Source organism: Magallana gigas, chromosome 4, assembly GCF_963853765.1.
Source record: "Magallana gigas chromosome 4, xbMagGiga1.1, whole genome shotgun sequence".
NCBI lineage: Eukaryota > Metazoa > Mollusca > Bivalvia > Ostreida > Ostreidae > Magallana > Magallana gigas.
Window position 1 is genome coordinate 39,586,970 of NC_088856.1, and position 20,636 is coordinate 39,607,605.

At 33.3% G+C, this 20,636-nt stretch overlaps 1 protein-coding gene and 1 long non-coding RNA gene across 3 annotated transcripts in view; one reads left to right on the plus strand and one right to left on the minus strand.

The window, feature by feature from the left end:
- Positions 1 to 18,791, plus strand: part of LOC105342112 (dynein regulatory complex protein 11) — a 274,235-nt gene extending 255,444 nt beyond the window's left edge. Inside the window, exons 10-17 of the mRNA XM_066082412.1 lie at positions 4,847 to 5,071; positions 5,224 to 5,351; positions 8,370 to 8,560; positions 14,169 to 14,368; positions 14,528 to 14,611; positions 14,786 to 14,963; positions 16,836 to 17,074; positions 18,437 to 18,791. Coding sequence (XP_065938484.1) covers positions 4,847 to 5,071; positions 5,224 to 5,351; positions 8,370 to 8,560; positions 14,169 to 14,368; positions 14,528 to 14,611; positions 14,786 to 14,963; positions 16,836 to 17,074; positions 18,437 to 18,580 — 1,389 coding nt within the window. The 3' untranslated portion in view covers positions 18,581 to 18,791. The remainder of the gene's footprint in view (positions 1 to 4,846; positions 5,072 to 5,223; positions 5,352 to 8,369; positions 8,561 to 14,168; positions 14,369 to 14,527; positions 14,612 to 14,785; positions 14,964 to 16,835; positions 17,075 to 18,436) is intronic.
- LOC136274781 (uncharacterized) lies at positions 8,984 to 14,907 on the minus strand. 2 transcript variants are annotated; one of them, XR_010713204.1, is made up of 6 exons: positions 14,768 to 14,907; positions 14,095 to 14,413; positions 13,735 to 13,850; positions 13,555 to 13,636; positions 9,921 to 10,116; positions 8,984 to 9,598 (listed from the first exon to the last, which is right to left on the minus strand). It is a non-coding gene; the product is annotated as an uncharacterized lncRNA (long non-coding RNA). The 2 variants fall into 2 exon arrangements; XR_010713203.1 differs by lacking the exon at positions 13,555 to 13,636.
- Positions 18,792 to 20,636: the final 1,845 nt, after the last annotated feature.

Genomic DNA, 20,636 nt, shown 5'->3' on the forward strand with positions numbered 1-20,636 from the left:
TTAAATTAAGTCTTGTATTTGAATTCTAATGTTTAAGATATATTCGCTCAAAAGCGGACCATGTGTATATATTCCGTTTGAAAGGTTTACGATTTCGTAAAAATAATGTTTTTTTCTTTCGTAATATACGTAAGTATATTGTTAAAATAACTCTTCTTCGTATTACAGTGTTATCTACTTTCGGGGGCAGAGTGCAGATTATTAGTTTTATATTTTTGAATAGATTAAAAAATTGATTTTTTTTAACTCTGCTTCATCGATACTTCATATGGTGACTTTCTTATATTAATGTACAATTTAAGCTATTAATAAGTTTTAAGCGCTAAACAAGCAGATCATGTAAGGTTAGATAATTAAAATTTCTTACCATTTTATGCGCAATTCAAAATTGATAAGACATTTTTTTCATAAAGATTTTGCTTCGCCAATTTCTACTCTGTTGATGACTGCGAAAATATTTCGTATACAAGTAAAGTTAAGAATTTTGCTTTATCTGTATCTCTGTGTTTTATCATAAGATTGTTCTCTTTGCGTTGTTTGGACTGATTGCTTCTGGGATATCGGGTTACATCGATACTTACCAAAAAGGTTTGATTTTTTTTTCTCATTTGAAGTCAGATCTTTGTAAAAGACAGAACGTGATTCACAAAAAAATACCATGAGACGTGTTTATGAAGCATTAAATCGAATCATTTATACTGCCAAACTATGATTTAAACTTTCTTTTTGTGTAGATGATGACAAAGGCAGACAGTATGAGTTTTTATCTCGATCTAAACTGTCAACAAAACGATCTTCCAATGGTTGGTGGAATTTTAAACATAGTCCTTCTGACAGAGGTTGAAGAGGAGTTAAATAAAAGTTAAAGTGAAAAAAAAATCTTTGGAATATTATTTGTTTTGTATGTCCTTTTTAGAACATTTTGGAATGAAGCAGAGTGCTAGTATAAATCTATTACAAGTAAATGCATCCAATAAAGCATTAGGAAAATACAAGTATGATTAACGCATAGTAAAATATTGCTTTCCTTATTGTTTTTTTTTCGCAAGCATTCCATGAAAGTAAATACAGAAAACCTGGTTATAACGAAGTCCTATGGACCAATGGTTTTACTTCGTTATATCCGTAATTTGTTATATTCCTATAGCGAATTCGTAATAATAACTATATCGAATTCACTAAATACTTGTTTTCTTTCACAAGACTATAATTGTTGTTAACTAGGGCTGAAAATCAAAATAAATTACTTTGATACCTTTAATAATCGGATTGTAAATTGAAAAATTTATTTGAAAATAAATTCATTCAAACTATTATGATAAAATGTAAAGCGAACTTTTCAATTTGTGAAATAAAAATGGCTATAAAAGTGTTAAATTTGATTATTATTCACCTCTACGGGACTCAAAATCAGTTCGCTTTATCCGTAAATTTGTTATATCCGAATTCATTATAACCGTAAAATTTTGTAAAGATTTGATATGAATTTTACCGGGGACTTATAAAAAGTTCGCTATATCCGAGAATTCGCTATATCCGTGTTCGTACTAAACGAATTTTACTGTAACCCATGCTTAGACAATGTTCATTTATTTTGTCTTTAAACTTAAGGGGGGTGTGCGGCCATTTTGTACATTTGAGGATAAGAATGTAAACATTTCTTGAATTGGCTTGTCTCTGCTCGAAGCTGACCAAAACTGTTGCCAAAAGATACAAAAGCAATAGATATGAGATTCCACATGTTGTTTTGTATGCAAATTATGTATACAAGAACAGGACAATGTCTTTTTAATCATTTTAATAAGGTGTCAAACTGCGCAACTACAGACTGTATTTTAAGATTTAGATATCTAAAAAAATGAAGGGGTTCACTGATGTCCTTTCTACAACCATTTGTTGAGAAAAAAGTTTGAATTTTGCACATTTATGTTGTAACTGTGTCTCAAAATATCATACCCTATTCTTTTCAGACGGCATGGCATCTATTTTTAAAACAAGAAAAAATCCAGTCTTGACTCAGAACTCCTGTGTCTATGGAAACATGTTAACTGTCTGAGTTGGCAGGTATTTCAGAACTAATGATTGTCAAAAAGACTATGAAAACTACAGCCACAGTGAAACAGAGAGACATCTTCTCTCTGATATCAGCGGGAATGGCAACTGATGAACCATACATCAAATAAAAAAAAAGAATCAGTATGACAAGATTATCAACGTGAAAGTCAGATTTACGTTACATATTGAGAATGTCTAGAATTTTAGATATTTTGTAAAGTTGGACTGTTTTTTAAATCTTTATTAATTTGTAATTTCACATTTCAACACTTAGCTTGATGAATTTTAAGTTTTTTATTTAGTGTGTAATATGAACTCAATATTGCACGTCTGTGTTGTAAACGGAAAAAAAAACGTGAGGTTGATAGAACATTATGACTAAAACGATAGATAAGGTTTCCAAGTAGCAGTTACCATCAAACGTCAATTGATACAGCGTCATATTTACATTTTCTACTGTCTTTTTCTGTGATAACATTACGAAACTATTTTGAGCACTAAAACCCGATAACTTTATAAAACATTAGTGACATAAATTTAGCGCGTCTTATAGCATAACCGAAAAACGGTATTGGCTGCACATGTTGTGATACACAGCATGTGCTTCGTAAAAAAGTGGCTCTAATTCATGTTGTTTTAAAGTATAAACACTGGAATTAATATAAATATAAGTAATAAGGAATCATTCTTTGAATACTACGAGGTGATAATTTCGATCAAATCTATTATAAGCCCTTTGGGCTTTATTGAATTTGCCCATGCCCCAACCAAAAGTATCACCCCAACCAAAAGTATCACCTCAAAAAACTCAAAGAATGATTCCTTATTCCTTAAATTAAAAAAGAGACGCCTAGCTTTGTAAACTCATTAAAACATTCTTTAAGACAAAGTTTTGTTTCCACACTCGTTTTCAGGAAAGGTAAGTCTGTAAACGGGAATCCCTACTGTTTCCCACGTGAGGAAATCGTCCAGCCATTTCAGCGTCATGTACGATGTGGTAACGAGTTTCTTCTCCAGTTCGTATTGATTGTTTATACTTTTTAGGTCAAAAGACACTTTTAGGTCCGTTGAACGCATTTGGTTTGAAGCCAGTCGTAGGCTATTGTCGTAAACTCTGTTCGCAAGCAAATTTTATGTCAAATGTTCACCATCTAGTGGTAACTTCAAACGCATTTGGTGAAAACATAAGCAAAAGTGTTACAACACACAATATTGTACTCAGTGTAGATACCTGTGTGTAACGTTTTACGAATGATATTAAGCATGGGCTTAAACATCGATGTTCATAATGCCTAATACATATCACATCCGTGAACAAATAACACTTTTAAAAAAGACCTGCTAGTTAAAGTTACATTTTGTAAAAAGTTAAAATCAAAAGTGTCGTGTAAAGAAACAGTTTTCTCAGTCCATTATGAGAATTAGGACATGGATAATTTAATGATCCGATTTTCAGGAACAGTGTTTCATACGCCATCAATATGAGGAGCAAGAAGTATGTACACATCATTCATACTTCTAGTGAAAGTTGCATTTTGCTAAAAGTTTAACGAGGCCGGGTCTAATTTGTTCTGCACTAGACTTTTAATGAATTTTTTACATGAATTTCTACTGATATAATTAATATTTTTAATTAAAAAAATTGAGAGATTTACCACACCATTTGCTTAAGTGTTCATCTCAAAGTCTGTTAATCTTTAACATACGACCCTACGGGATTCTGCTGGAACTGCATCAATTTTGCACATTTGTTATTCTACATATTAAAGTTATTGCTAAAAGGCATCAAATAGTCAAATAAAAAATATCCTTTTCCCTCCTGGATTGTTCAGTTGGTCTTATCAAAGATGTTTTTTGTATGCCCAATTTCCCAGATTTGTCAGATAATGGCTATTTTTTATTTGACAAAAGTGGAAATGGTGATCTTTATGGTATTATTAAAACATTCTGACATATTTAAGCAATAAATATAAAACATCACATATTAAGGGTCATTGATATAAAATACATTGTTACTGTCTTGAAATATTTGAATTAAGCTATATTTAGGCGGGTTAAGAAAACGTGACAGAGGGCTAGGCTTGCTGAACCTCTTCACGTTTTCGACCCGAGCCCAAATATAGCTTATGCTTCGAGACGTGTATGTTTATTCCACAATATGATATCAATTTTACGCATCAAACGAGCTTTATTCAGTATATTTCGCTGAATATCTGCAGTTAAAACTATCACGCCATGGCGTCAACCAAGCAAAAAGATGATGTCACAATAGAAAGGAAACGCTGCGCGAAAGCGTGCGTTCTCAATCTGTACTCGGTCTTGTTAAGGCAGAAGTATCGTGTAAAGACAAAATTTCCCAAGTACATGAAGCCAACAATGCAAATCAGGACATATAGAAACTTAAGCTTCCTATTTTCTGAAACAATGTTTCATCCGCCATTGATTTTGTGAAGTTTTGGATTTATGTTTTTGTTAACTCTATTAGCATTTTCACCATCATGTTTATTCTTAAGAATTCATTGTTGTCTTGTAAATTGGCATGATTTTCTTATATGTAGAGACAAAATTATTAAATTGAATTTTTACACCACATATATATATATATATATATATATATATATATATATATATATATATATATATATATATATATATATATATATATATATATATATATATATATATATATAATTATTTTCATAGAATGTCTGGAGAGACTGATTGCCTTAATTTTAATGAATATGATATTATTATTTGGACTCAAGGCTCAATGTTTGTTTTTTGTTCATAGGAAGAAGAGGAAGGTTGGAAGATGGCAGAGTCGAGTTTCGTTCCTTCTATCAACGAAGGAACAGATAAATATAAATCTGTGTGGATGACTCGTGATGAAAAAGACAACTTCTCCCAGAAACACGATGCAGAACTCATCAAAGAGGAAAAACGAAAAGAAGTGGAGGAAGAGATCCGTATCCAAGTGGATGAACTCATGAGAGCAGAACTGAAAAATCTTAAAGCTGTACGTAAATTTTTCTCTGAAAAAAAATCTTATCTTTATCTTTAAATTACTGATAAATAAAGCTTGAAAAGCTCATAAATGAATTTCTAGTGACAGTATCCTCAAATAAAAGAATGATTTTTCCATTATAAAAACATTATTTTTGTTTGCAGGCTGTGGATAGGGACAAGGGGAAGAAAGGAAAGGGGAAAAAATCTGGGAAAAAGAAGAAGAAGAAGGGAAAGAAGAGTGGAAAGAAAGGGAAGAAGAAGAAGAAGGAGAAGGATTTGACTCCCGACAGGTAAGGCTGAATTACTAATATTTGTACTATAGATATATCCTATTCCTCACTGTCAAGAATGCATGGACAGCCTCATATTCATGTAATCTATGTAGCTTACTATGGGCCATTTCGATGAATTCAATTGGTTTCCTAAAAGTTTGTTAATTTCTTTAGGTTTCATGAATAACCCATACCCCTCTCTAGTTTGCTATTTCACATTTTATGAAGGAAATTTTACTTTGCAATCACATGCATGAATGTACAATACCTGCAAACAGCTAAAACAACTAAACAGCTAAACAATTTCCCAGATAGCATGACTACGTTGGGCCAACGTTGGCCCTTAGTTGTTCATTACGTTGTACCAACGTTGGCAGACTACGTTGGGCCAACGTAATTTTGCTCATCGGCCCTACGTTGGTCCAACATGTTGGGCCTACGTTGGTCCAACATGTTGGACCAACGTAGGGCCGATGAGCAAAATTACATTGGCCCAACGTAGTCTGCCAACGTTGGTACAACGTAATGAACAACTGAGGGTCAACATTGGCCCAACGTAAAGATTACGAGGAAAATTACATCGGCCCAACGTCCTCTGTCAACGTTGGTCCATCCTAGTAAACAGGTGAGGGCTAACGTAGTGACAACGATCAAACTTTCAATGGCTAAACGTAGCATGTCGGCACTTATTCAATGTAATCCCAATTTAAATTCAACACTCTTGTTCAATTAATTCCTGTTTGCTGTTTGGCTATTAAGATGCAGGAGTTCAAATATTCTATGCAACAAAAACATAGTATACAGATTTTATTTTTTTTTAGTAAGAATTTACAATACATTTAAACACTTTTTAGAATTAAAAAGAATCGCTAGCATATTTCTTTGTCTATGTAAATTCCTTAGTAACAATCGAACTGTAGGGTCTGATCACTGTCCGGGTCACTGTCTTCAGTGGCTTTGGTTACCTCCTTGCTTTTTTTCTTTCTTCCCTTTTTTCCCTTCACCTTCACGGTCTTTGAAAAACGAAACCCGTCTTTCCCTATCTCTACATCTGTTGCAGAGGCACACAGTCTGTTTTTTTCTTACTGCGGCTGAAAATGTAAATTTTAGTTGTTATTTTTATTGTTCAATATGAATTAATGTTATCTGTTATACTGTAAAGGAATGTATAATATGATTATGAATGTTTCTATATTTTTTTTAACTTAACTCATTGACAATTCAAACATTATTTAATATAAAGAAACATTACAGAAGCATTCGATTTCTTGAAAGAAAACTAATACTTACATAAGTTAATATAATAAATTATCATGTACTTACTTTTTGTAGCATATGTATCCCCAATCTTCTAATGTATAATTCGTAGAGTAGAAAAAACACTATTTACTATAGGTGTACACGCACAACGGTTGCAATATATTCGAAATAAAACGTGGCAGTTTTGACCATCCTGGTTATATCAGATGACCGATCTCCAAGGAAACTGGCCAGTCCCATGCTGTGAATAGCACTGACCTAGATACTTGGGCAGTAAAGGAGCTCCGTCTGCCTCTTAATTTCGACACTTTAAGATTCGTTATGCAATAGGCGCTCCAGCTACACGTGTACATACAGCTCATCAGATTTATATAAACAATAACCATCCCTCAACAGAACAACAATGGCCAACATCTATGACCCAACAGTTTTAAATAATTAAGCCCAAATACAATTTACAATGCTCCACTAAATTTCTCAAAAAATAAAAAAAAATTCATTGTCGGGTTTAAAATCTAACAACGAACCAACGTTGGGCCAACGTTTGACATTTTAAAACTTTTTATATTAATAACATATATTAACTATTTTTCAACCCAAATTACTGAGATCTATATGCATACAATGTATCATGTTATGTATTCCAAAGTAAGAGAAATAGATTAAACTCAACAAGTTATACATACAAACTTTTTAATTAACATTTTCATGTGTTAAAACATAATTAAGACACTATAAATTCCTCATAATTGCAATCAAAATTAACAGAGCAAATCACATTATTTACTCACCTATACCTTAAATTTTTGTGGTTGTGTTTATGTTATCTGTTTGTTTGTTTTAACTCTGTCATAATTCGTAGTATGTAAAAATAATGACCCAAAGTTGGCCCAACTGCGCATTACCAACAATTAAATGAGATCACATGTTTTACCTACGTTGGCCCACCCATGGCCCAACAATGTTACGCCAACAAACACTTAGTTAGAATTCATGGCATGTTAAGATGTTGGCCCAATGTCGGGCCAACTGCGCATCACTAACAAATATAGATCATTTGTTTTACTTATGTTGGCCCAACGTTGGCTCAACATTGTTACACCAACAAACACTTAGTCGAAATTCATGGCATGTTATGTTGGCCCAACGTTGGGCCAACTGCGCATTACCAACAAATATAGATCATATATTTTATTTATGTTGGGCCAACGTTGGCTCAACATTGTGACACCAACAAACACTAAGTCGAAATTCATGGCATGGTAAGATGTTGGCCCAACGTTGGGCCAACTGTGCATTACCAACAAATAGAGATCACATGTTTTACTTATGTTGGCCCAACGTTGGCCCGACGTTGTTATGCCAACAAAGCAATCAATGTGCTATGAAAGATGTGTTATAATGTTGGCCCAACGTTGGGCCAACATTGTGTGCCCAACGCCAACCATCGACCAACGGTACAATTACCAATTACCAACGTTGGCCCAACGTAGTCATGCTATCTGGGTTAACAGCTTGAAGTTATAGTGCCTAAGAATTTATATTAATTTGGTCTTTGGAATTTATTAGATAAAGCCTTTACAGTTTCGTTCAGGGGGGAACAAAATAAATGAAATTTAGCAAGTTTGATAGATTTACATGATTGAAATATTAAAAAAGATGGGAAAATTTAAGAGAAAAAATCAGACTCTATATATGATATCTTGTTTTTGTTTAAATCAAGAATTGTGTGTGTTTGGTTGGTATTCATGAGACAATTTGTACAACAAATTACAGGACAATTGAATCCCTCTATGAGGAGCTAGTGAAGGAGGGCATCATTGTGCGCTGTCCTCAGATCCGACTCTCGGAGTTTGAGGGCGAGTACAGCTACCTGGGGACCACTCTCAGACAGGCCAACATAGAGCCCATGCCCTCACTGAGTGATGTCAGGAGATTAGTGACGGAATTCGGAATATTACCTTTAGGTAAGTCTTGACTCTTAGAATAAGGACTTACTGTGGAATCATTAAATTTCGTGGGGGCCAATTTTCGCGGATTGCTTAAATGATACAGGTTCGTGGGGACGTAATTTCGTGTATTCATTAAACCTACAAAGGATATATGACTTAATTACCCTAATTTATAAATTCGTGGAGGATGTTAATTCGTGGACAAAGAAGTACCCACGAATTCCACGAAAATTGAGCCACCACGAAATCTAATGATTCCACAGTATTCATTATATTTAAGAGTTTAATACATTGTAAAATACCAGTGCTTCTGTTTGGTCTAAACTTTTGAGACCTGCATCAAAAAAAAATTGTAGCAGGATCTTCTTTCCTCTACTGTTCTGATTAAGCTCTAATTATAGAACAGAAATTTTCTAAATAAACAATGTCAACAAAATGGAAAGCTAGGACTGTTTTATTTTGGAAACAGACCAAATAAAAAAAAAGAATGCAATAAGAAAGCTTGAAAGATAAACAATACAATCAAAATAATAGATTCATAAAACAGAAACAAATAAATTCACATCTTCTCATGATAATGTTTGCTTTAGGCTAGGCTATGATCAACATTTTTGGCAAGGCTAGCTGTTCAAGGAATATAATATACAAAGTACTACATGTATATTAATATACCGATATACAATCACAGTAGCTCTGTCATTTAAAGTCTTATAATATTAATGATGAGAAGTTCATGATTGACAAATGCATGTACATCGTAAGCAATTAGAGCAAAGCGTCATACAGTGTCCCCTCTCCTCAAAGTGTGTTTCAGTTGGAAAATATACCATTGCAGTGCCACACTGGCTTTTAAATTCCTCCAACATTTGCGAAAGTACCACATGTATTTTGTCTTCATAAAAAAATTAAACATCTTTGTTAATAATCTTTGACCTTAATTGCACCACATTGCATATTTTATTGGTTTAATTCTTTTCATAGCTTGATTATTTTGTCTTCTTTGCTTTTATTCGCCATCCTGATCTGTTCATGTCCATTGTATCTGCGTCTCCACTACAAGAATACAAAAATCAAAATAAACATATATGAATTATATTAGTATGAGTTAAATATATTCATGAACAAAGATTACTATAGGTACATCATGCAAGATGAAAAAAAAAAAAGGAAATTTATTTTTGTGTCATTAATTAACTGAACGCTGCCCCCATTTTTGATAACCACTTTTATGGTACTTTTTTTCTCTCTCGAAATATCGAAATACAATTTTAGACATTTAACACCGATTCATGTGGAATACATATTTCATACACACAAAAAGTTTATGGTTTTTTTTTCATTAGTTACTTTCTGTACAAAATTAAAAATTGCTTACAAGGCATTTGAAGATTATTATTATTAAAATGATGATCAGAATTGGGACTCCAGTATATAGAATCGAATCCCATTCTCCTGAATCATCATGTGCAGGATGATTTCCTTCAATAGTATCATTTCCTACACTGCTATTATTTACTTCTCTGCTATAATTTCCTTCTGTGCGGCCAGTGTAAGATATTCCTTTAGGCATTCTGCAAGAAAAAAAAGTTACATTTAACGAGGCCGGGTCTAATTTTTTCTGCCCTAGATTTTTGAATGAATTTTTTTACATGAATTTCTACTGATTTAATTATTATTTTAAGATAAAAAAATAAAACATTTACCACATCGTTTGTTTATGGGGTCATCTCAAAGTTTGTTAATTTTTAACATAGGACCCTATGGGATTTTGCTTGAAATGTATCAATTTTGCACATTTTTTACATTTTTTTTTAACTTCTGCCCTAGGGATTTCTTTATCTGTTCTACACATTAAAGTTATTGCTAAAAGGCATCAAATGGTGAAATAAAAAAAAACTTTTACCTCCTGGTTTGTTCCAGGGGTCTTATCAAAGTTGATTTTTGTATGCCCAATTTCCCAGATTTGTCAGATAATGGCTATTTTTTATTTGATAAAGGCGGAAATGGTGATCTTTAAAGTATTATTAGAACATTCAGATATATTTAAGTAATAAATAAATATATAACATCACATAATAAGGGTCATTAATATAAAATACATGGTTACTGTCTTGAAATATATGAATTAAGCTATATTTAGGTGGGTTAAGAAAACGTGACAGAGGGCTAGGCTTGCAGAACCCTCTTCACGTTTTCGACCCAAGCCCAGATATAGCTTATACTTCGAGACATTTATGTTTATTCCACAATATAACATTAATTTTACGCATCAAACGAGCTATTTTCAACAAATTTCGCTGAATATCTGCAGTTGAAACTATCACGCCATGGGGTTAACCAAGCAAAAAGATGACGTCACAATACAAATGAAACGCTGCGCGAAAGCGTGCGTACTCGTTCTGTACTCGGCCTCGTTAATTAACTTAATTGAGCTGAATAGATTTAAGGCAACTAGTTGAAATTTATTTGGCAGCCTAGCTATTTAAGGTAAGGTTTGGGGCTTGCATTTTTTAGGAGTTGTACCAAAGTTACATACCATTTTGTTCACTACACTAAAGTCTTTTTTTTCATGAAATTCAAATGATTTTGTTGTCCTGTTTTATAACTACAAAAGGTCAAAATTCATGTTGATAAAATGTAATTTAAACAATTTCGTGAAAATATGTACTTTTTATATGTGGCTATTATGGGGGTTATTTATGCTTAAAATGTTTGAAAATAATGTCACTATTTACATGCATGTATATCATGATTCATTTTTATTAATTTCTTATGAACTATCTAAAAATAGAAGAAAATGCAACAAAAGTCTTAATTTTGGACTACTATTAGAGAGGTTGAGATTTAAAACATGTACGGGTACGCGTACGTGTGTTAAAACTACACGTACACGTTTTTGTAATTTATCAGTTGAGATTTCTTAACTTGTAGGATATAAATGTGTACGTAAATCGACGCAGTTTTGTGACATGAATTTGTTTAGTCAATTCCAAATAAATGGTGAAATTCTAATAAATTTTCATGCAAATGAAGTTTAAAAAATCTATATAATGTATCACAAGAACACCTTCACTCATCAATATGATTTAATTTGTTGTAAAAAGCTACACGTTTGAACTTACGTGTAGACGACACTCTACAAGTTTAGAGAACGTGTAGAAACCATGTCGTCACAAAAACTGATGACGTAATTCACGAGGAATTTAGGTGGTTCCCCTAGTTCAAGTACACGTACCCGTACACGTTTGAAATCTCAACCTCTCTATTATGTAAAGCATCTTATTTGAAACCTTTTAATCCCCCCGATTTCAGGAAAAACGTATCTTAGAATATGTGTAATCTGATATTGTTCTAAAACACTATTCAAAACCATATGATGCGGACTTTGTTTTTGTGGAAATTGATAAAATGCTTGTGTTCTGTTATTCTTTCATTGAAACTACAAAACCCCGCAAAATAAAAAAAAATGATATCAATTATGACGTCAAATAAAGGGTAGTCGGTGTTACATCTTAATGAAAATGTGAGTTATCTCCCTGTAACCGCAAACCTTACCTTAATGAATTCTTTAATTAAATTTTTATTTTAATATATCAGTCTTAAATTGCCATGGCATACATGTATTGTTTGCTCACTGAATTTAACCAAATATTAATTACCGGTAAGTGAATAAGAGTAACATTGACTGTGATTGACATGCAAACATTGGTAATGAATCTTTCAGTAAAGATGAAAGTTGAAGTAAATGAGACTATGTTGTATGTTCATGATAAATTGAGACATTAAAATGTAGGGAAGAAAAAAAAGGAATTGTTCTAAGAAGTATTATTTATATATGTAAAAAAATAAACTGTGCTCAAATTAAAGACATGATTTGAGCAGGTGTTTGACAATGTGTACCTAACTTACATGTTTGTGTGATTCATGCAAAATGCTTTCAAGTAAATGCTATAGTATCACTCGCTGTGGCCTTCAACTCAACATTCAGGTATATCGACGACGTATTATCAATCAACAGTTATTATTTCCATACTTATGTCGACTCGATATATCCCAGAAAACTTGAAATAAAAGATACCACAGAGTCTGCATCATCTGTTTCATAGTTGGATATTTTACTGGAAATGGACATTGATGGTAACCTTAAAACAAAACTTTATGACAACAGGATGACTTCAATTTTTCTATAGTCAACTTTCCTTACTTATGTAGCAATATATTTTCATCACCTGCATATGGTGTTTTTGTCTCTCAGTTAATTCGATACACAAGGGCATGCTCTTCGTATGAACAGTTTCTAAGGCATGGCAAGCTACTGACAAACAAGTTGATAAAACAGGACTGTCAACAGTCTCGTTTGAGGTCATCTTTTCGTAAGTTCTATGGTCGATACAACGACCTTGTTAGCAAATACAATCTTCCACTGGGTTGCATGCTAACTGACATTTTTCATACTAATTGTTAGACCATAATTAATCACCTAATTCTACAGACTTTTCCGTTTTTTCCCGATTTCGACAAACAGCACACAGTGGGTGTGACCGTTCAGCAGAGGTTGCTCATTCCTCCTGGGCACCTAGCTAATCTTACCTCTATTTTTTAGAGGTCCATGTTGCTCTGCTTTGAATTTGTATTTCGTTTTATGGATTTTTGAGATGGTTGACAGTTTGTTATTGTCATTTTTTCATATATACATGTTTTTGAGGGATGTAAAGGGATATTTTTTATTCCATGTAACATTTAATTCTTCTCTACATAAAAAAATACCTTTTTTTTTATAATTCAATGTATGTTAATGGGTGATAAAAAACTAAACTGTTGATTTTTTATGACCTCTAGCTAGCTGCAATCTTTACAGGCCATACAACTTAATGGGACTCAAGTTCATATGAGGAAATTTTTAACAAAAATTCTCTTTAAACAGAATATAATTCTTTTAATTATTAATATTTTCCTTAATGTAATTCATTATTTGAACCAGTAACAATTAATGTTATGTGTCATTCCACCTATATGATCAACACTACAGCTATGCAATTCCAAAGCAAGATGGCTGCTCATGCACAATAAATTCCTCCATGTTCCTCACGTCTAAAAATTATATGAAATGAAATTTGCAATGTATTCAATGAGACCTACTTTGTTTTAGACATTTCTTGAAAAATTTATTGATTAGAACATGCCTTTACCTTGTTTTTAATACCTTCTGTCCTTTTGAAAATATTTGGGTTACTAAGAATTATTGGATCAACCTCGTGTTACATGCAGCATGGATTACCCTTCCGTTGTACGTACATGCGCAGCACTAGACAATGAAACCCATAATGCATTTCAGATAATATCTATGCTACAAAAATATTGTTGGTAAAATGCCAGGACTTGAATTCTTAGTCACGTTTTTTAAATTTCTTTGACCATGTAAATGCTTTATCATTTCCCTCGGTACTAAGAATTTTACAGCATACTTATAGTTAATTCTTAACGCTACTTCATTTGTGGTCCTTTTTTTCCCCAATATCATTGTGATTTTTATCAAAAGTTGACTGTACCTGCATGAATGAATTCACAGTTAGTTCCAATCATATACCAATTTCCATTAGAATTTATCCTTTTTCTCTCTAAGGATCCCAGGCGGTCCATGAACAGGCCCCTCTCACAAAGTCTATCCTCCTGGCCGGTCCCCGGGGGACAGGGAAGAAGATGCTAGTCCAGGCGGTCTGTAACGAGGTGGGGGCCAACATGTTTGACCTGACGGCAGCCAATATAGCCGGCAAATACCCTGGAAAAGATGGCCTTAAAATGCTCATTCATCTAGTTTTTAAGGTATTTTCAATTTTGTGTGCAGTGTGTTTTTTGTTGTGAAAATCTCTAAAAAAAAAAAAGTAAAATATCATTAATGAACAATACATCAGAATTTAACAATTATTTTAAATGTTATAATTTTAATGTTTTTAAGATTAAATTTTTAAAATTTTATTTCAGGTTGGTCGAGAATTACAACCCTCTGTCATTTACATAGGAGATTGCGAAAGAATGTTTAAAAAGAAAATTCCTAAAACAGATCCAGTAAGTCTAAATTATTCAGGTTTTAAATATTGTTTTAACAATTAAGCTAAGAAATTTAAAACCTGAATAAGGTAATTTTTTTATATGGACATGTCCTTTTCATGAAATGATTGTTAAAAGTTTTAGAAACCTTGATACTTAACTTTTAAAGCTTACCTTTCTTTCAAATTCCAGACTGATCCCAAAAGGTTGAAGAAGGAACTGCCCAAAGCCATGAAGGGTGTGAAGTCGGATGACCGGTTGTTACTGGTGGGGACGTCTCGCTGTCCGTTTGACGGGGAGATGAAGCCCCTCTGTAGTCTGTACCAAAGGATCATCCTCATCCCAAGACCCGACTATGCTTCCAGACACTGTAAGTTTAAAACTTTTAATTTAAAGGGAAGAATAAATAAATGTTACTGCTAGGCTAATAAATTTTTCAAGTACCTGGAAACTTGTTTACCCAGCTGGTGCATGATCAATACACCACATACAATGTACATTTAAAGTGTCACCCTCACTGCATGACCAGTCTATATTAAAGCTTCCGGATCTGTTCAATCAATAAGAAATCAATTATTCTAGGTAAGTACTTCAGCACTAGGGTTTTAAATCTTTTCATGTTGAAAACTGATCTAGCTACCAGTTTTATGGGGTAGACAAATGTCAATACCCAGCAGACTCAATATGCAATGTAGCTATGTGAAACTAATACTGTGGTGGGTTTTTTAAAAGGATGAAGTGGTCCCATAATTTTGCTCTGCACAACTATCAGCCACTGATTTCTTTATAATAGATTTGAACTGGGCAGGCTTTAAAAACAGATTTGGTGATATATCGGTGATATATAGGGGTATAGGATATCAATTTATATATCAAATGAGTTTAAAAATCAAGAATGAAATTTTATTAATGCAACAATATCTACGTGTAGCATGTATTGTACAATAATCAAGGAATGGCAGAGATGACAAATAATGGAAGCACTAGAAAAAAAAATCAAAAACATCATTCATTCATATTTTAAAAAAGACAATGTCTGGAATATGCAATTATGGTATATTAGTTTACAGTCAATTATCTTTACAAGGTTTAAATACCTGATATCCATGTACACTTTCACATAAAGATTTCAGAGTTATCTATCTTGCATACTGAGTACATGTACATATACCAGAATATATACATAACATAAAGTTCAGAGAGCCTAATTCACTTACTACGTAGTCATATATTATATTGTTGGGAAGGTAGGGCAATAATTCAGGTTTACGTGCACCAATAAAAATGTCAAAATGTTAAAGATTCCTCATATCATTTGTAAAATACCTGGTATATAATATATTACCTATGGCTTTAAAAGCTTAAGTACTACAACATATGCCCTAATTAACCCTTGGAGTATTGTGTCACTTATAGTGCTGAACATACACTATCTACTTTTATTATACTTTCATGTTAAATACTGAATTCTGATTGGTTAAGACGCAGGTGATAATCCGTTCTATTACCCTAAGCAACACACTTGGCAACGGGTAACAGAATGAATTGTTACATGCGCGTAAATTATGCACGTACGGTTCGCCGTAGAATTCAGTTCATTTCTTTATAAAAGCAGTAAAATTTTCATTAAAAATAAGACATTCAGTATAAAAAAAAATAAATTGTGCCTGTTTGGGAGGGTAACTGTAAAAGTTGAAATTGACACCCCTCGAAAACCATTGTCAACCTCCTCTTCCCCTCCCAAACAAGCACTATTTATATAGTATAGCTGGTACATGTATATATATGATGCAATTTTGTATAAATAATTTACATGTATGTATTTAGCTTAATGCAGGATCATATTATATAAATAGTGCCTGTTTGGGAGGGTAACAGTTGAAATTGACACCCCGAGAAAACCATTGTCAACCGACGCGAAGCGGAGGTTGACAATGGTTTTCGAGGGGTGTCAATTTCAACTGTTATCCTCCCAAACAGGCACTATTTATTTTGTTATACTGAATGTCTTTTTTAAAATTTTTAAGAAAATTTTACTGCTTTTATATAGGAATAACGTGAATTCTACAGCGAACCGTACGCGCATAATTTTCGCGCATGTAACATTTTTTAATGTTACCCGTTGCCAAGTGCGTTGCTAACACTGAGGGTAATAGTAAATATTATTAACTGCGTCTTAACCAATCAGATTTCAGTATTGTACATGAAAGTATAACAAAACACTTTAATAAACATTTTGGAGTGTTATGGAGGAGGTTGGTTCTGAAGAACAATGGAGTAATCACCAACACACTGGACGTGAGTTCTCTGTCCAAAGTCACGGACGGTTACACGCCCGGCCACATGCTGACCGCCATCACCCAGGTTCTAACGGAGAGGAGGATCCAAACTCTCTCCAAGAAGCCGCTGCAGTCGGTGGAGTTCATTGCGCCCCTGGCCAGGATTGACCCCATCTACAAAGAGGAGGAGGAGGCATTTAAGGTGGGAGCACCGCTAGCTAATTTAAATAAAATAAAGGAATTTACTTATAAATCAGTATAATTACATTATATAATACCTATTTTCTTGACTCAGTTTAATGTGTTAATCAGGTTGGTACCAATCGCCCAAATGGGATATCATTCTCCATTTGGGATATAATAGCCCAAATTGGAAATAAATTTGAAGTGCAAAAAATAAAATAAAAAATGATTTTTTCCCAATCTGTTCATAAAAATCTGTTTGTCCACAGGATTGCATTATACTGTTAAAAATTTATTATAACTCAAAGTGCCAGTGCATTCCACATCCATTGACCTGCACACAGCGACTTATGTTGACATGCCATTACCATCCTTTCTTACTTGTGAAAAAATCTGCAAATTGAACTCAATCTCGTCAGTTTCAATCGTCAACATATGATAAATTATCTTGTACTTGCACATAAACTGTTGAACAAAAATACTTGCCACATAGCATTGATAAAAAATCTAGCAAACAAATTCATTTTCCTATAAACTAAAGTTCAGGGATTTCTTACAACATTAGGCCTACCTTATTGTAAACGTTTGGCGTACCTCGGTTGATTTCCTTACCTATATAGATGTCGACAACATCCGAAATTTATCGAAGACCAACGGTGACATGGCACCTCAGCACAAAGATCTTTCGGCACCTAAGTGATAAGACGTTTCGTTACTATGACGTTTCGGTTCCGAGGCGCATCGACGCAAAACAATTACCTTTCCCTATATTTGTTTTTTAAGGAGTAATAATTTGATTTTGATTTGATTGATCACTTTAGCCGTTATTGATCTTATCAGCCTGATATATCGTATTTCAGTGGGTTGTTCAATGCTTTTTGAATAGAAAGTAAAATTATATTTTGAAAATCGTTAATCCATCAGTTCATACACTGTTGTCAGGCGCCTGTTTGTAGCAAACCCATCGTATTTTGAGCAGGGGGCAACACCATAGTTTGTCACTTAGAATGCTAGAATTAAAGACGAGTATCTAAACAGAACAATCGCACATGAAGTCAGAGTATAGGAGTAGTGAACTACCTGGGTAAAGCTTCCCAACTGTTATAGCATGACAGCTGATCGAGCTAAACGGCACGTGAGGGAGGTCCTGCTAGTTGACATTTTTTTCATGCTCGGGCGGATTTTTTTAAAAACAAGCGCAATATTTTGTGGCCCGTAAATTGCAGGGTTTTTTTTTTACTGTGGTAGGCACTGTAGCTCTCAGGTCGTCCATCCGATTTTTTCAAGACCTAGAGCTACAGACATGCGGATACATCTATAATTCAATCATTTATGTGTAGACATTTATAAAAATATTCTCATATGTTTTTCACATTTACAGGGTTGGTATGCAAAGACTCCTCTGGGCAAAAAACGCGCCAAAGCAGCCCAAGCAGACGATGATGATGGCGGTGGCGGAAAAGGAGGAAAAGGCGGGAAAGGCAAAAAAGGAAAGAAGAAAGGAGGAAAGAAGAAGAAGAAATAAAAAGTGATGCATTTTTGGAGAAAATCCGCCCTGATGACTGTGATAAATGTTTTTTGTGGTTGCAGAAATTGTTTTGTAAAGCATTATGAAACAAAAACCTTAAGTAATACATATGTCAGTACTTAAGTTGAAATGAAGGAAATATTTCTTAATTTATACACTTGTGAATATATGAAGAATTTCAGTTTACTGTAATAAACTTCAAAAGGAATTGTTACGTATTATTTTATTTGCTTTGAAGTTATGTAGGGTTTTATTTATGCTGTTGTATTAAAACTACTGTCTTTTATTAATTTTCAATCTAAAGTTGAAAATGATTACATGACAAATTATAATTTGTCATGTAATCATTTTCAACTTTAGATTGAAAATTAATAAAAGACACTACTAACAATTTGTATAAACGTTATGCGTTTATAAGGTATGTAGTACAAATCAGATAAGCTCAATTAATACTTTTCCTGTCATTCAATTTTTTAAATTTTTTTAATATTATACAAATATTGACTTAGTTTGAAGGCAACATTGATTATATTAGCCCCAGGAGGGACGAAATATCGCCCGACGCGAAGAAGTCCTAGGGGGGCTAATATATAATCAATGTTGCCCAAACAACATTTGTTCTTTTTTACGAAGAAACAAACCAAAATTTAAGAAAGAATTTGAAAACATCGCCATTTTCTCAGCTCAACATAGAATTCACGAAATCAATTCAATTTTGCGCAAAGTTCATTTCCAAAATATCGTGGGCATCAAACGGTCACTTGTGATATACCGCCGCGTATAAACCATATTAGGTCAACTACATACCATGTAACTAATGTTTACATCAGTTTGCAGATTTAATTGCGTTTTGTAGCCAAGATGGTCGTACATGTTTGGCTGTAATTATTAAGAGCTCGTTTTTTTTAAAATAGCCTATTTGTATCTGTAGTGATCATATACTAAAGGGATTGAAATGTGTTAAATTTTTTAGCCAATCACATTTCTCCATTTTTGACCAATCGGTAATGCTTATCAGTATTTGACAAAATTAAAAGAAATGTGTCTTGATCAAACAAATCAGAGATTTAGAGTCTTGTATATACAACCATGCATCCTGTCTTTCTCAAGCACTCCTCAATTGATGACAAAGTATATTAATTACGAACATCCACAGGCACTTGTTTCTGAGAAAAATTTTTAGCCTACTTGTTTCTGAGAAAAAAAATTATATAGTATAAGGCTAAAATTTTTTCTCAGAAACAAGTGCCTGTGTTATTATAATACTATATAATTTTTTTTCTCAGAAACAAGTGCCTGTGCGAACATCGCATGTTTAGTGTGTAATGGTTTGGTCGGTAATTCACGGCAATGTCAGCGGTGATGATTTGTGCTTCGGTCCAAACACCGTTTCACTTTCGGTTTGCCTGAGTAACTGCATAGGAGAGTTGATTAAAATCAACTCCCCAAAACTATGAATAATACATGCATTATTTTTTAAACATTTTTATTTGATTTTTTTAATTTTATTTTTAAATACAAAATACATATGTCAATAGCTATAACTTTTCAGACATCCATTCAATTGAATTGAAATGACTTGGACTGTCATCACACTTATAGGTGTAAAAACCTTCTTTAACATGGGTATCTAGGTTTATGTTAAAACTTTGGAGGGTGATCGTGTTCAAAAATCCAGACATGTAAACTTGTAAATACGAATATGTAATCGTGTTGGTGTGTGAGTCTGAGTATGAATATGTGTCTGATCGTGTACGTAACCTATGAAACTCAGGGATAAACATTTTAGAGTTGAACTCGTAGTCCTTCAATCTAATTTTTCCTATAGATGCCAATTGCAGCTGTAAATTGCTGTTTGTTATTTACACGTAACCTGCCACTATAATACAAACTTTCCATCTGTAGTCTCATCATTTGTATTTCCGTTTTGCAAATCAACAAATGTAAAGTCTACAAGTTTGTCGAATTTTGACATGACCATATATGGAAACAGTGACGTCACCGATAGAAAAAGGCTAGCTGCAGGTAAAGGCATGCCGTAATCGCTGGAATA